General features: G+C 37.7%; 1 protein-coding gene across 1 annotated transcript in view; it reads right to left on the bottom strand.

Annotated features, from left to right (window-relative positions):
* LOC117288770 (protein fem-1 homolog C-like) overlaps positions 1–17,503 on the bottom strand; it is a 32,030-nt gene extending 14,527 nt beyond the window's left edge. The window contains exons 1-5 of the mRNA XM_033769607.1: positions 17,444–17,503; positions 9,112–9,198; positions 8,395–8,400; positions 6,639–6,711; positions 6,244–6,324 (exon numbers count right to left, since the gene is read on the bottom strand). Of these exons, the coding sequence (XP_033625498.1) occupies positions 6,244–6,324; positions 6,639–6,711; positions 8,395–8,400; positions 9,112–9,198; positions 17,444–17,479 (283 nt within the window). The 5' untranslated portion in view covers positions 17,480–17,503. The remainder of the gene's footprint in view (positions 1–6,243; positions 6,325–6,638; positions 6,712–8,394; positions 8,401–9,111; positions 9,199–17,443) is intronic.
* Positions 17,504–17,929: the final 426 nt, after the last annotated feature.

Raw genomic sequence — 17,929 nt, 5'->3', positions numbered from 1 at the left:
CCTCAAAAGGGGAGTTAAAAACGCCTGGATCCTCGTAAGAGAAATCGCAAAGAAATCTCACGGAATAACAACATACTTTTTAGAATCAGGAACAATAAACATGTAGATGACAAATTGAACATATAATGTAGATGACTTGATCACCTCATGCCTTATCTAAAACCAAGATGATAATTTTTTGCTTGGGCCTTGTCTTTTTTCCAATGTGGTTTGGTAAATTTCATGCAATTTTAAGTCTAAAATGTGTGACACTAACTGAATGGAAAGCAGTCTACAAAGAACACACAGCAACTCAAGTGCAAAGTTACTCTAAAAGCTATGATGATATCCTGCCTATGTAAAAGGGAAACTTAGGTGACTACTTAAATAATTCTACGGTGACACTAGAAGGAAAAAAACAGGTCACTACTCTCGAGTTCCTACAGACTCAAGTTGCAGTGAGTCGCATCAAGGCATACTGAACATAAACTAAATTCATAAGTAGACCCCAGGCCTAGGTGGGGGGAACCAATCTTTGCTACCCTTTGGACTGGAGTAGTACAACACAGACAGTCTGTGCAACCATGGCTAGGACCAGTAACTGACAATCAACCATTAATGGATTGGAACCATTTCGTGACTATCGGAGTAAATTTAAAGAGAATGTGTACATATACATGTAATCACTCTTGAAAGTAGTTTCACTAAACATTTGATTAGGGGTACAGCAGTTTTCAAAGCATTTTGAGAGTCATTTCAAGTAATGTGGTAAAAGGACAAGTGTATCAGTTTTTATCCCCCAAAATTGAATCTGAGAAGCGTTGCTGACAGGCACGTCTCTCAGATTATATGGATTAATCTTGCAGCATGGACATATACGCTTACCCTCATGATTATTGGCCATAATTAACAACCAGACCACCTTTTGAAATTAAATTTTCAGAGGTTACTTTGATTGTATAAATCTATATTTACATGTATATAGGATTTAAACAATCAAATGGTTTCTAAAACCAAAGGTATTGTTCCCATTCCTTTAAAGCAACATTGCATGATCGGTCTGACCACGAAGGAAGGAACGCGACTGATGAGAAAAGGACTGAAGCACATGCCTGTGCATTGTTTTTGAAAGGGCGAAGGCACCAAGGCATTTTACCCTTGGTAAAGGGCACCCTATGACAACATTGTAACATTGTACTGAAGCATTTCAAGGGCACCAAGGATGCCCAGGGGGCATCAAGGCAATCACCTTGTTGCCTCTGCAAAGTAGCAGGCTTAGGAGCTGTTTCACATGCGCGCAGGCGGCCATTTTCTAAGTTGACAAAACTGGCATCTCACAGCGTGTGTTTGTGCGGTCATTTTGTGAGTTGAACAAACAGCATCGCGTGAGCGTTCAATAAAAAAAAACCACAAACGTGTATTTCATATTCAACGCGCGTGCAGAATGACGCGCTTGTCATCTTGCGGTCCCGTGGCGTTTGTGCACGAAGCATCACTCTAGTTCTTATATAAAACTCTATGGGCTATCTCCACACGCACACCACAAACTAGTGTATCATGCCAACCAGCATTATGATTTAACGCCCCAATACATTAATTCAGACAACCCACAGTATGTTTGGGCTCTTTTCAGAGCATAAATAAGTGTTTTAGTTTTGATGACATAAATGTCATTTAAAAGAATTGCAGGTACATGTGTAGGGACCGCCCCCTTGTAAGATAAATATAAGTAGTTTATAGACCCCGGGCCCAGGCGAAGGGGGCGGGAGGGTTCTGAAAATAAGGATGAAACAGCCAGTTATGGAGTGATCATAATTTTATTGTGTCTCCTCACTCACAGTCATCCAGAATATGACTGGCTGTGGGCCACACACAAAACCACATCACTCCCCTACCTGCTGTTCCTCACTGGGGGGTCCAGCATTAGGCTGTTGATAAACTGGTGGGTTAGTGTGAAGGCTCTTAAATTTTTAGGGGGGTGAAAATAAACTACTTATATTTTTATCTTACAAGGGGGCGGTCCCTACACATGTGACACTATTAATAAACCAGCAAAAAGAATTATGTATAAGGAGATAAAAATTAACAGAGCAGGTAGTACCCAAGTTTGCTACATGATTGCCCACACAAATCTTGCTTACGAAAAAAAGAACACGCAACCACCTCGAACTGCCTCGATCTACCAGGCAACCTCGGTAGTCTATAGTTGGTAAGACACTGCTCTAGAATTGCAAGGGTCGTGGGTTCGAATCCCACCTGAGTAATATGCCTGTGATATTTTTCACAGGACTCGGGAAAGTACTGAGTATACATTGCTAACACACATGGGTGTATGGGTAAAAAACAAAATTAATAAACATGTAACCAGTCAAGATGCAATGTGATACATAAGTGTTCTGTTCATAACAGGTACCCTGCTTGCTGCTTATTTTTTACTAAGCAGTATTTTCAGGAAAGTAGATAATGAAATTGCTGCTTATCAAGATTGTTCAACACTTAATCATACATGCCACTATCGATTCAAACCATGCAACTATTGGAAAGGGAGACTTTGTGGGTGAAAATGAACCAAGACAACATCTGACTACATTGGTGTCCTGTAGGCCTGGGCGACTCGTGAAATTTACTACTATGACTAGTCGGGCCTCAAATAGTCGTGACTTCGCTCTAGTCACGACTTATTTTTAGTTCCCAAGATGCATTGCAGCATAATATTGGCCTCATCACTTAGGTGCAATAAATAGTAAAATTCACAGTGAAAGACTGAAGGATTGTGTCACTGATTTTTTTGATTTTTTTTTATAAATGTTGTCGTGAATAGTCGTGAGCCACACAATTGGTTCATTAAACAGGTAGTCTGGTAGTGGCGAATATGTTTTTAGAAGCCGTTGCAAAACGATTAACAGAGTAGTTAAAAAATGGTAGTCATGAATTGACTTGTCAATCAATAGTCATGACTCCGACATTTGTACCACTATTCGCCTAGACCTAGTGTCCTGACTTCATTGGCTATTTATTCCATGAAGAACATGCTTCTACTCATGACCATGTCTGAACTGCTTCACTACATCAATTGGAACACAGCCATTTATAGACAAAAATCAAACATAACATTTGACACACTTTTCAAAATGCGGCAGTCAAAGGAATACATGTTATTTATTTATCAAGCCTCAATTAAAAAACGGTTAATGACGTTGATAAATTATTTTAAAAATTAACAAAATTCACAATGTCACTGCCACTGTGGCCAGGGGCCTCTTTACCGGAAAAAAAAGAAGAAAAAAAAAAGAAGAGATTTGTAATGTTGTTGTTGTTGTTGTTGTTGTTGTTGTTGTTGTTTTGGAGTTTGTTGTTGCTGACCAGCTAGCAGCTAGTCAAGTAGAACAGATCAAGGCTCAAATATAGATTTGTGGAGAATTTTGTCAACTAAAAAAGAGTGTTTTGAGAATGATGCACAGTGAAGCACTTCTCGGTGATGATGTCACCAGTTAATTTACTTCTTAAAATGAATGTCCTTGACACATACTGCGTACACTGATTATTTGCCAAATGGAACTCACACAAATGTTGATTACAATTTTATGGGTTGTTAGTGCTCCATTGAAAGTCACCAAAACACATACAGGGGTCCAAGCAAATATAATTGTGGCTATCTGTTTTCGCTTCACAAAAACTTGGGCTTTGGCGTTGCAGTAGAAACTTCTTTATCAAGCTCATTAGTGAGTTATCAAGCTGGGAAATACACACAGTGTGATGACCAAGCTTAGGCCCCTGGCCAAGCAACAATAGTATTAATACAGGAAATGGTTGAAAATGGAGACAGTTAATAATATGAAGACACGTATAAGTTTCCCAGCACCACTGAGATTCAAAATTCTCTCAACTTTTTGATCACTGAAATCTGTTATATTGTGAATAAGTTCTATGAGTGTTTAATTTACCTGTAATGAAAAGACTATTACTTAGTTAGCATTTAGGTATGAATGCTGTTTCCTTCTGTTTAAATTTAATTGAATTTTTACTGAACTAATTCACAATATGGGAATAACTTAATTTCTGTACAATGTGAAACTTCATATATATATTTATAATCTACAACAAAAACAGCGTTTAACCAAAACATAACGTTCAATCAAGCCATGTCTACTTTTGTGCAATGGTACTTGCATGCATAAAAAAATGGAACAATCAACAAAATCTCACAATTCTGTACAAAAACTCAATTAATAAAAAATAAAGTGCCTTTTTAAAATTGGCAATTTTAAAAATTTCTTTCAAAACAACTATTATACAGAAAGACCATAATTCCATTAGAAAGTTTTTTATTTCAAAAATAAATATACTCAAAGCTGATTTGACGGTAGTACTGTTAAACATTAAACAGTTGCAATAATGCTGTCTTAATTGTAATTCTCACTTGGAGCAGACTTTGTAAGTCTCAGGTTTAATTGAACATTCTTGGTGAACCATGTTGCATTTCCACATTTGTTTACTAAAATGTGAATGAACAAAAACCCTATATTTAACCAGTCCGAATGAATTACACGGTCTATTACCTTCTTAAACTTTAAAACTTAGGAATGCTTCGTATCGTACTTTTCTTCTTCTTTTTTGCGGCCCGTATCAAGGAAGTATTACTGTTAAACCAGGCATGATTAGATAGATTGTATTCAGTGAGATGTTATGTAATATCTCAAGGAAGACTGGCTAACTGAAGATTAGTGTGAACTATGAGACTTTGGACCCGGGTTGGATAGCTTCAATGTTAGATTTCTCTCGGGCTAGGGCATGTTGGAGTCCAGGAAGTTGTATTTCCGTTCGACACAGGTATTATTGGGGGTGAATAAGCTTAGGGAGATGTTATGTAATAGTTCAAAAGGGAACTAACAGACGGTTAGTGTGAACCCTGACATTTTGAACCAGGGAAGGTAGCCTCGATCAGTAATTAATACAAGGAGATACAGTAAACTCAGGGCTTAAGTGTGAACCCTGAGATTTTGAAATAGGGGTTGGTAGTTTCAATCAGTAACATTAATATCGCAGAGATACACAAACCCAGGGTTAGTGTGAACCCTGACATTTTGAACCAGGGGTGGTAGCCTCGATCAGTAGTTAATACAAGAAGATACACAAACTCGGTGGTTAAGTGTGAACCCTGAGATTTTGAACCAGGGGTGGTAGCCTCGATCAGTAGTTAATACAAGAAGATACACAAACTCGGTGGTTAAGTGTGAACCCTGAAATTTTGGACTTGGGGTTGGTAGTTTCAATCAGTACTTAAACATATCAATATCACAGAGATGCACAAACCCAGGGTTAGTGTGAACGGGTAGCTTGAATCAGTGTGGATAAAGGGAGATACAATGGAGAGGCTGAAATTTGGGAGATATTGAGGGATATTGAGGGATAAATGGGCAAAATTTCATAGACCTGCTCAGCAGAAATGGGCAGGATACCAATCACAAATGGTGCATGTGACATGGTAGTTTAGATGGTTACCCTATTCTGTGTGCTTAGCTACTTTGTTTGTGCTTAAGCAGCTCTATGAAATGGGCCCTGTTGGTCATCTGTCAAAGGGAGAATTAACCCATAGGAATCAGTATGCAGCATGACAGGAAGGTTTCAATATCTGTTTTCTACTGATGCTTTTATTTAGACGAAAACGCCTAAAAAAAAAAAAACATTTCGCAAAATAAACTTTAACAGTCTTTTCTGCTGAAAAACTGTGTGTAGTTTAGCGCAAAATGTAAAACTGAACAGACTAATTCAATGATAAAAAGAAAAAAATTACCCACTAATGTCAGTTGATAAGATGACTTTCTGTTTTTTGGACTGAAGTGTAAAAACTTGCATCCAAACTATTGCAATAATTTTCAATCTAATTTTTCAGTGAACAGGAAATTGTTGTAATGTACAGAGCTGCTTTTTATTCTCAGTTGAATCAGTTCAACTAAACTCTGCAAATGAGATCTCAAACTCTGACGATCTCCTTAGGGTTTTTACTAGTCTGGCGCCTCATGCTAGGCGACCGCATTGGGGTAGTCTTCGGCGCAGGCATGGAGTGTTTCTCACTCTTTGACCTCTTGAGGGCGCTAGGGCGCCTGAACGAGAGCCTACCCATGGCCCGAGAGAACGAGCTACCTGGCGTATCATCAGTGCTATATGATGCTGCAGTGCTTCTACTATAACCTATGCCGTTATGGGAGGAGGGGGTGGAGTAAGAGGAGGATGAGGGGCAGTTAGAGAAGGGATCTGTCTTACGTTGCATGTAGCTGGAGGCTCCCTCCTTCAGGTAGTGGCGAGCTTTACGACCGCTGAAGTCTCGAACGTTGATATCAGCATCTGTAAGTGAGTTGAAGAGGAATATATTTGTTATGAATGTATTAAAGGCACTGGACACTATGAGTAATTACTCAAAATAATTGTTAGCATAAAATCTTACTTCTGCTTTTTAACTTTTAACAGGGCGAAAGGTAGAAAATCGGTTGGGGCTATTACTTTTGGATCAAGGGGACTTCTCGTTCCCAACTTCACCTCCGCGGAGTCAGTGCTTATTTGGTCATAGGGTTATTTGTCAGGCAAGGAGGACAAGTTAAAGATACACGTTGTCATGGGTTTCACGAAGATGAAAAGGTGTAACAGAAATCTATCCTTACGGTAATCTTGAATGAGGAACTGCATGACGGACTCCTTGCTGTGGATAGCGGCAATATGAAGAGCAGTGTAACCCTGTAGATAAACACAATAAACATTTGATTTACTTATTCATTTCTAATTTATCCTGGATGACCTATTTAGTAAAAACAACGCACTGATCTCCCATGGATACCAGTTCACATACAAACAACAGAAATGCAATGAAAATATTTGTACATATCAAGTCATTTGGGGTTGAACAAGTAAAAATTTACAAGAGCAGAGGTGGGTTTCAAAAAGAGTTAAGACTAGTCTTATCTCGAGTTAGGACGAGTTACTTGTCGTAACTTTAGACTACATGTAGCTATTAAAGGTTTTATATATCTCTTAGGACTAGTCCTTAAGCCCGGTTCATACTTCCTGCGAAGCGAATGCGAAGCGAATCTTGACGTCACAAATTCGCAACAAACAATTCGCAGCAGTTGAACTCTGCTCTACTCCCTTGCGATAATCGCTGCGAAAGGAGTGTGTGACGTCAAATTCACGTCAAATTCGCTTCGCATCGGCATTCGCAGGAAGTATGAACCGGGCTTAAGTTAGGACTAGTCCTAACTCTTTGTGAAATCAACCCCAGGACTTGAATCTATGACCTCTTGATTAGTGTGCCACCACTCTACAAACTCAGCTCTGTTGGTGGTCTCCCAGTTTTGTCAATACATGTATATCTTTGTTCCACGTGTCACTGTCAGAAGAAGCCATTCAACCTAGCTTTTGAAAGTGTGTAAGCCGACAAACTACATGTACATCATCTCGGACCGATTATAACACAGATATAAGAAAGATGATGTCAAAGCACCTTTACCCAATGAAATCATTGCACATGTAAGACCAGTGCCTGTCTATAAAGACATGTTTGGTGCAAACACAACAATAGAGGGCAGTATGACAGTGGCCCTTTAGGTTTGTTTTTTTTGGTTGTGGCAGGAAACAGCTGACAAGGGGGAAAAAAGGAAAGGGATAAAAAAAAAACTTGACTTCAAAGTAGGACTTGAATCTTAGCATGGTGGGAGTATAATAAAGTGAGGCTTGCGGTAGCACACTTTGAAAATCTTTTGTGTCTTGCCGTGCAATTTTTTTGTTTTATCTAATTTGTCACTGGCATTAGCCAGTTTGCTTTTTTAATGTATAAAAACAAATTGTATTTCTTAAAGATGCTATGTCAGATTTTTTGCCCCAAACATTAAAAAATTTAAAACACTTCTTATCAAACACATAAGAATTGGTCACGTAGTCGGCTCCCGACAAACACTAATTTTGAGCACTTTATTTCAACATTTTTAACATTTCTATTTTTTTTTTATGAATTTCTGTATTTTAAACTCAATTCAGCTTGTAGCTGTGATGTTCAAATAGGTTTTAATAAACCAATAATAATAATGAGTTCAAACAGCAATTTGGTTGATGAACTGCAAATTTTAATTGTTTTTAACTAAACAAACCATCAACGTGCAGTGTCGTACGCTTTACATATCTGTGTTTTGATTGGTCCAAGGTGAAGTTTGGCAGATTCACTTTCAATCATCACATCTGCATAGAGTGCATGTTTGTGCGTACATGGACGGGACTGCGCAGGTATCTACCAAACAGTTGTACTCAAGGCGCTAAATATTATTATACAAACTTGTGACGAAAGCTGTTCAGGCATGGATCATCATGTCTTTAATAATAATAAAACAAAATTAACAAAAAAAGTTGATTAAAGAAGCTTTCTCTTACCCCTTGCTGTTTGTTGATCATCGGAGTTGCAATGGTAGCATGAGTGAACAAAACAAAAATTTCAATGTTCAGTGAGAACTAATAAAGTATAAAGGGTTAACAATTCAGTAGAAGTCATGTTCTTTTACAAAAAATTAAGAAGTTGCCAAGCATGGAAGTATGTAAGGGGCTGCCTTTTGAAAACAGTTTTTGAAACTTTCCGCAGAGTTTATGGCAGTCAACTATCAGTTTCTTGGGTAGGTGTGAGGAACATAGTACCAATATTTTATGCCCACACTTTAAAAAATGTTCACACTTTTTTCTTGAGAGTTGGGGAGGTAGTACTTTCTGTTTTACCCAAGGCTAGCATCCTTCGGATTGTAAAGGGGGTAACCCTGTTTCAGCCCCAGGGGTAGGTGGCAACGGCCCCATGAAAAATAGTTGGTTTCTAGCCCACACCATGAAGTGGCCGTCAGACCTTGTGTCTGGCGACTTGCATTAAAAAAGAAGGGAAAAAAGAAAAAAGAAAAAAAATACAGACAAAACAAATGTTTCAATTTACGATGGTTCAGAACTAAGAAACACAAAACTGTGAGAATCAGTCACTGTGTATGTATCCCTTATAAAATGACCATGTTTTAATCAAAATGTAAAAAGGCAATTTGTTGTAACTCCTTTTCCAAACATGATCCCTTTTCCCAAATAAAAAGAGTCGGGGAATGTTAATTTTAAACTCACCGATCTAGAGTTGACGTCAGCTCCTCTATCAGCCACTAATCTGATCATTTCTTTCTTTCCATGTTTTGCTCCCCAATGTAACGCCGTCTGTCAAAGAAACATGAAGAAAAAAAAAAAATAAAAAGAAAATGGTCAACTCAATGTCAATGTTTTTTTTTAGTTGTTTTTTTTTACGAAGACTTTGAAACCAAGTTGCCCATGATTTGTGGTAACATTTTCCCACATAAGATTGAAGAGCCCTCTTTGTTATATCAGAAACTCAGAGTGATCGATACAATCTCCGTACAGTTGCAAAGGTTTTCTGTTTTCTTTCATGTTTCGCCTGCAGAAAAGTCCAGGGTTTGTTGCTTTTATTGTAAACAAGGGCAGAGCATTACAAATCTGTGCACATTTTGACTCAATTGGTCATCAAAGTTACAGGAGAAGAATGAGAGAAAAAACACCCTTGCTGCACAATATTTCTGTGCTTTTAGATGCCTAAATAAGGCCACAGGTCTTAAGTCTTTTTGAGCGAGCAATTACCTAAAAAAATAGGTTACTTCAAAGGTAATCGTTACTCACAATGTTTTTAACTATCATTTGACTATTATTTTGAGTAATCACCAAAAGTGTCCCGTGCTTTTAAAGACAATCTCACCACGAAGCCAAACTGAACAGTTGTTAACCAAAAAAGTACAAGAGTCCGGGCATAACAGCAATTCAATATCCTCATTTAAAAATGTCTCTGTCATCAGTCAGCAACACAGTCAGTAAATACATCCATTCCTCCTCTCATCCACAAACCAAATTTATGTCTTCATGACATACTTCTCTTCTACACAAACAACCAAAAAACCCATATCATTCCTCTCCTTAATAAATCTTATCTTTACAAAAATATAGTAGCGGGTCGGTAAGAGATATATTGGTCGACTTGTGGACCTAGCATTTATATTTCAACCTTATTGTAACAACTGGCATATTTATACTTCAAATGAACTGACTTCCTGTTATAGTTTATGTTTGGTAAACGCGGCTGTACCCCAATGACCTCAATTTGTGACTGATGTTTTGTTATTTCTTCTGAAGATTGTCTGCTCCTGAGATGTTGTTGTCGCCTCTCTGCAGTATCGTGTGAAGATGTTCGGGCGATGTGTAAACAAGTATTAACTACTTGAGAGTACATGTAAATCAAATGTTGGCCAACAGAAAAGAAATTAACATCACAATACATCTGTTTTTTTTGCTTGTTTTGGTCTTGTTCTAATTTGTAATTTACATGAACACTTAATAATAAAGTTTAACAATAATGCTTTATACACAGCAAATTTCTTCAAAAAAAAATTAAGTTTCAATATTCAATGCATGATTCCCTCATTCATTTGAACTACAGTTTCTGTTTAGCTGCTATTGCATTTAACTTTGACTTTAACTTCTCATGGTGGTGCTCTCATTATTTTGAGCTTCTCATTCATTTTTGTTTAAATTTTTGTGTATTAAGAGACTGCTTTCTCCCTGTTCTTTTATTGATTTTGTTTGCATTCAAGTTTTTGTTCAATTGACCATCTCTATAAAATTAGCTACATTTAGCAAGGCATTGGACAAACAAGTCAAATTGAAAATGAAGCAATACTTTTCAGGAAATGTTGGGAAACAAGAGGGAATTTGTGAAAGGCATACAAAAGGGGTTATTGCTAACCACCACACCTACAAAAAAGGCACACATAAACAGTTGATGTGTTCTACAAGAGTGAATTGGTGATGGAATATCAGTTTTTTTTTTATTCAACCCCCCCCCCCCCCCCCAAAAAAAAAAAAAAAAGAAAAAAAAAAGGGAAACATGGGCAAACATAAATAGTTGATAAATGTGTTCTACATCTGACTGGATTGTTGATGTTAAGTCTGTCCATCGTTTTCCTTTCTTACATGACAGATTGATGTGCCTCAATAGAGTGTACAACAAGCTCAGATGCCAAACTCACAATGATATCATACCCACTTACATCTATCATTCTAATTCCACCAGTAACCTCCCCATCACCCCCATGTTGATCAACCTCTTAATACCAAAACTGAAGCAAATAAACACTTCCCAAAACAAAGCAATGAAGCTTGTTCTACTTTGTTCACAAACCTCCCCCAAACACATCACCTCTTGAAGTAACATAAACACAATCAATCCAGTCTTTGTATTTAGAAAGAAGGAGGGTGGCTCTAGTAATGCAATTTATCCTCTTGCACTTTTTAGGGGGTCATAGTTAGCATGAGAATCTCCCAGTCTGATGCGTATGTCATCAACAGGGGAACCAGACTACACTTCACTACGTCCGTCGTCCCCCTTTACAACAGAGGTCTGAAAGATCACAGCAACAAGCAACTAATGACACATGTATCATGTGTTTGTACACTTGTACTTGAAGTGTGCCTTCTTACACTGCAACTATAAATCTTTTAACAGAGCGGTAACTCTTTGTCTGGTTCTCCTCCCCAAAGGTTCTGAGTCCAATTTTGCCAAAAATCCAGTCAAATGAAGGATGAGACCTTTTTTAATGTAGGGGGCTGGGTCCAGTTCCATAGAGCTGCTGAAGCACATAAAAGTAGCTAAACACAACTAAGTTATGCTTACAAGACTAAGGTTACCAGTCAAACTACCATGTCATGTGCACAATTTGTGACTGGTATTCTGCCCCTTTCTGCTTAACAGAAGACTGTTGGGCAATATGTTCTGCTTAAGCAGCTTTATTAAACTGGGCCCTGGAGAGTGGTTCAAATAACATTTTGAAAAAGCCATAAGAGGTTCAACATGATCATCTACATGGGTAGGTGGAGCTCTTTCTTTTAAATACCAACAAACCACGAGGGAAACTGACTGGGTAAAACTGGGTAAAAATATTATTAAAAAACTCAGATTAAGGTGGCTCCATCTCGAAACAGGCCACAAGAAACAGACTGCCAACATTAGCGTCTTGCAACCAGGGAGATACATGTATGTATGACAATCCGGGAGCTGTTTAAAATTAAACTCAACATCAGGTGAAAAGGTTTCAATACTAAGGGGAGATATTCAAATTTGTTCATCAGAAAAACATGGAAAGGATGGTATTTTCAGGAAACTTTCAACAGAAATAGGGAAACCTGGCAGCTTTGACATATTATAACAGTTTGTCCCGGTACTTCCCACGGAGCTGGGGCTATCAACAATTGCATCTTTCAATCAGGGAGTGTGTAAAACATTCAGATGGATATTTAGCATGTTTAGACACATATTAGTGGAAAAGGTTCCCCCCCAATCAGAAAGATTTTCCAATTTGTTTGTATCGTTGGAATTTTTTTAATTTTCAAGGACATTTCTGCAGAATCAGGGAGAGTTTGCAGTACTGGAGAGACTTCAATGGGTTTTTGGTCACATGCTCTCAGGTTTCTTTAAACAATGCCGCACAAAAGACCTTATTCACAACACAATAATTTGCTCAGATGACATATTTTCAATGCTCTCAAAACAATTATTGTATATTCGAGACAAAAACAACAGGGCCAGCCAGCAAGGAGGAAACTAAATAATTTTTTTATGTTGTTGCCTTTTCCTAGGGTCATCAATGTGGATATTGTGGAAAATACTATGAAGTCACGGTGGAGCCATGGTGGCGCAACACAACTCTCCACTGAATTCTAATAAATCAAAAAGTGTGAATTACGCCAGCGCTCGTATGTCAAGTTGACACACAGTCTATAGGTACACGTACATGTAGCTGCTTCTAGGCAGTTAAGCCAGATTCCTTGAAAACAGCAACTAAAGGTACATTTCCCCCCAAATATGAATTCAAGACAAAGTATGACATTGGTAACCGGTTAAAGAAAAACTAAATAAGTTGAATAGATTCAGTCTGAAAGAACAATTATAACAAAGATCAAAACTAACAAACGATATCCTTCAGAAGAAAAGAAAAAAAAAATCACTGAAACTTCAAAATTTAAAGAAAAATAATAATCGGAGCCTTCAAACTGCTTTAGTTATTTTGATTGCCAATAGCCAAAGGTATCACATTCAAGAAGTTCCAGACAAAATGAATGTCACCCATTATATTTTCACTCTATAATGTCATGCACCTTTAAGCCCAGTGTTTAACTCTAGATCGGTAATGTAAAAAACACATCCATCCGCGCTTGGAATTCACAAGATCCAAGCTATAGCCGGACAACATCTATTTCCTGTTGCAAACAGTGGCAAACAATTTGATGATGGGTTTTTGATTGTCAATGTCAGTGCGAACTTAAGGAGAAATTTATTTCACGTTTGTCCTAGGCAATGATGAGACCCCCCCCCCACAACAACCTGAACAGAACAGTGAAAGATCCTCAAGTCTACATACATCAACCTTCAGTATGTAATTAAAGGAACATGTTGCCTTGGATCGGTCAAGTTGGTCTTTGAAAAGCGTTTGTAACCGTTTGTTATAAAATGCACATGATTGGAAAGATGTTGTAAAAGTAGAATATAATAATCAACACAAGTATCACTCGAAGTTTTCCTTTTACCTCGTCGACTAACACGGTCGGCCATTTATGGGAGTCATATTTTTGACTCCCATAAATGGCCGACCGTGTTAGTAAGCAAAGTAAAAGAAAAACCACGCAATTTTGAGGCATGTTTGTATGGATCATTAAATTCTACTTTAACAACATCTTTCTAACCATATGCATTTGCTTTTCAAAGACCAACTGGACCGATCCAAGGCAACGTGTTCCTTTACACAGCCATTTTACTTTGCCTCTTACATACCTCCCCCCCCTTCAATTTTTGTTCTTATGGGCTCAGATAATGCGACTTTGGTGACATGGTGCTGCTGTGATTGAACCTGGGAATGGAATGACATTATGTGTATGCACACGCATCTACAATAATCATTTGTCATCTGTCTCCCGACCAATAGACAAGACATGTAAACTCTATTCAAGCATGGAGGTAGTTCAAGTTGCCTCAAATAAACTAGACTCACGTAATCTTGTCAGACCTGTGACCTCATCTGACCCATGACCTCATCTGACCCATGACCTCATCAGACCCGTGATCTCATCTGACCCCCATCCTTACACATTTTTTTGTAACCTAATACTTTCATCACAATGGGCATTTTCTAATGATTTTAAATTGTTCGGGAAAATAAATATATTTTGAACAAATTCATTATACAATTCTTTTATTGAAGGAAAAGGTATGGTGTAATAGTTAATAAGATAATTCTTTGCAGATCCAAGTAGTCATCCAAATTCTAAAATCTTTTTCGCAGCAGTAGAACAAATAGCAAGAAAAGTCTTCAAAGAACAAATCAACGCAGCAAAGTACAATATAAACATGGTATATCACACAAAATAAATATAAATATACAACGATACATTTTACCTCACCATGTGCCTCAAAACCCCACATGACAATCATCCCAGTGGTTTTATTTAAAACAAAATAATCATCTTCAGCTTGTTCTTCCCTAAAGTACCCCAGACAAAGCTTAGTTCTACACAAAAATAGACCAAAAGGCCCCCCTAAAAAAATAAAAAATAAATATCCTTTAAAAAAAAAGGAAGGAGTGTTTTGTGGTCTTTGTTCTTCGAAATGGCCGCTGGCACATTTTGAAAGACAACTGCTGGGCTTTTTTATACTTTGTTTAAAATCCCCCTTTTTTTATAAGAAACCTCAAATTGTCATTAAAAAAAAGAAGAAGAAAAACAAAGAGGGTGCCTCTAAAAAAGGAAGCGGGCGAGAAAGCTCTAAAACATGTTTTTATTTCTTTTTGGCCTAACACGCACATGCCAGGTACATGTAGGATTGAGGCCACATTGATTCTGACCGCCATTTGGTTTTCAGCACCGACGCAAAAACTGTTGATCCCTCGCACTGACCCGACTCAAGTAGTTTGTGTTTGATGCCAATGTCTGACGACATCGAGTCGCCAGACTTGTTCCACTCCTCCTCAAGAAAATAAACTTTGTGGCTTTGATATCCAAACATTTGGTGCACTGCACTTTTCCCACGATGGAAAAGTAAAAAAAAAGTTGAGTCGATTGGTGTACTGTGAAGAAACTATAAATAAATAGTAAACTTGCGGGTACAACCATATATTCAATCTTTTTTGTGGGAGTGTTGGATTTGAAAAGAGCCGGTGTAGTTTCAACGTTTCTAACTGTATTTATTCTGCTCATCTTCAGGAGAATTTATCCACACCATGCAAAGCTTCAAACAAAACCAACTTCTAACTGCTTGATTTATGAATGAAGTCCACATAATTACATAGAATTACAATGAACTCATCTCCCACCACTTGCAATTAAAAGCTTACAAATTATTACAAGTCTTAAAGACACTGGACACTATTGGTAAATGTCAAAGACCAGGCTTCTCACTCGGTGTATCTCAACATATGCAGAAAAACACCCTTGTCACACGAAGTTCTGTTTTAAGATCTATGCTTGATTTCAAGAACACAAATTCTAAACTTGAGGTCTCGAAATCAAATTCGTGTAAAATTACTTCTTTCTCGAAAACTATGTCACTTCAGAGGGAGCCGTTTCTAACAATGTTATATACCATCAACCTATCCTCATTTCTCATTTCCAAGTGAGGTTTTATGCTAATAAATATTTGGTATAATTACCAATAGTGTCCACTGCCTTTAAAACATTAAAAGGACAACATTTCAAATGAGTAGTTTGCACTTTAAGTCTTTCTGTTTAACATAGTTTTGATAAAAGCTATGACACAAACTTGCTCACCACAGAAGTTGGTAACTCATAGAAGAAAGAGGTTGCCAGCCAGATTGCGCTATACTACACGAAGTGGTAATTTATGGTGAAATTTTATTTTATATTGGAATGTTCCACTCTGCTTAACAGCTTAATGACACAAAGCTCATCAGAAGACTAACTATTGCTGTAAAGTGCAGCGAGCCGCTATTAAGGGACAGATGCATTTCCCAAGAAAAAAGACGTTGACAAACCAAACTGAAAAATATATTAAACTAGGTACCTGATTTGTTATTGTGCTCATCACATTAGTCTTTCAGTATTATTAGTAAATTGAAAGATTGATTTAAAGGCAGTGCATGTTTTCAGTAATTGTTAAAGACCAGAATCCTCACTTGCTTAAAATAATAATCTGTCATCAAAGTTGCAAGGAAATAATTTGGGGGGGGGGTGATTTGTGTGCTTTAAGTTTCCTGAGAAGCCTTTCAGATTCTCTTTCTCTAAAACTACATGAACTTCAAAGGGAGTTATTTCTTATCATGTTTTATAATGTCAGCAGCTCGTCAAGGCTCTTTACCAAGTAAGTTTTGATGTTTTTTTTAAAGGTATACCCTGCCTTTGATGGGTTGGCCGTCTTGTTTTTCAAGCATTCAAGTCATTGGACTCAAACAGAGACTAATCAGATAAATGACATAATATAAAACGGTACTCGATAGTTGGCGACCAACCCGAAGGAGTCAATGGGAAAACACTAAACATTCATGTTGGATGAGAAATAGAAGGGATAGGATGGCGCTCGGAATCAGGAAGGATCATTTAAATTCCTCAACTTGTCCGCACATAAATTCCAAAGACGTTGCACGCAGCTACAAAATACATTATTTCCTGAATGCCAAGCTAGTGTAGGGAGCAACTTAATGATGATGAATAACTGAGGCCTGGTTGCAAGTTGGGGTTTGGAACATTAGTCCTGAATGTAACATATATCCATACAACTAAATAGTTGTAAAGTGCCTTTACATCACGATCAAAGCAACAGACCTGAGCTGAACTATGAATGCTTTATATGAGAGGCAAAGGATTTAGAATTATATTCTGTTTTTAGTGGTTTGGCTTTGAACAAAGACAAATTTACAAGAGTGGGATTTGAACCAGCAATCTCCCGACCAGCATGCCGGTGCTATACCAACTGAGCTACAATCAAGCCCTACTACCTAATCATTATCTATGTTATGGGGTGCCAGTCAGAAGCCGTGCAGACTGGGATCACACCCTAGTTGATCATGCATCCTAGGAAGCCGCAATCAGGGGACCTTATTGAAAGGGAAAATATAGGCTGGCCCCCTGTCTTGAATACACAGAATCTGCATTTCTGATTGCCGCTGAATGTGGGTGGGTAAAAACTACAAAGATGTTGGCAGTGTGGTATTAAACATATTGCCGTATAAAAAAAAAAAAACTTGGGGAAATAAACGCAAACAATTATAATTGACTGTAAAAACAATTGAATTACAGAAGCTGATAGCCCGAAAAATTTACATATTTACAAACATTAAAAAGACTTTAATTACTAAAACTCCATGCATGCCTATAAGAGTAAAGTTTGAAACAATACAATTATCAATGGAATTATCATCATGGTTCTCTTCATGTAGTAGGCCCATGCATGTAGCCACTCTCTGCTACTAATATGACACAGCGCCCTCTATTGACGGACAACTATGTTGCTTTCCTTTCATGAGTGCCTTCTTTCAACATCTAATGATGTACACCTGCTAGTATTGAAAGACTACCATAATTTATGTGGATAAACACTAATTGGAAGCTGATGCCCAGCTATCAAACTAGAGGCACAGGCTGAACTAGCGCAGGGCTGGACTTCATAAAGCAGTTTTATTATTATAAAGTAGAAAATACTGCTTGACAAATTTCTTTGCTAAGCAGAAATTGAGTAGGGCCACCTGAGCCGCAACTAAAGCAAACTTAATTTTATTTTGGCTGCTAACCTGTTTCTGCTAAGCGATACCTTTCTGTGCTCTCTATGCTTAGCAAGTTTTAGTGCCTACAGACTTATAAAAAATGGGACCTGGTTGTAATAATT

The sequence above is a fragment of the Asterias rubens genome, chromosome 4 (genome assembly GCF_902459465.1).
Source record: "Asterias rubens chromosome 4, eAstRub1.3, whole genome shotgun sequence".
Classification (NCBI taxonomy): domain Eukaryota; kingdom Metazoa; phylum Echinodermata; class Asteroidea; order Forcipulatida; family Asteriidae; genus Asterias; species Asterias rubens.
This window is presented reverse-complemented; position numbering and strand designations above follow the sequence as displayed.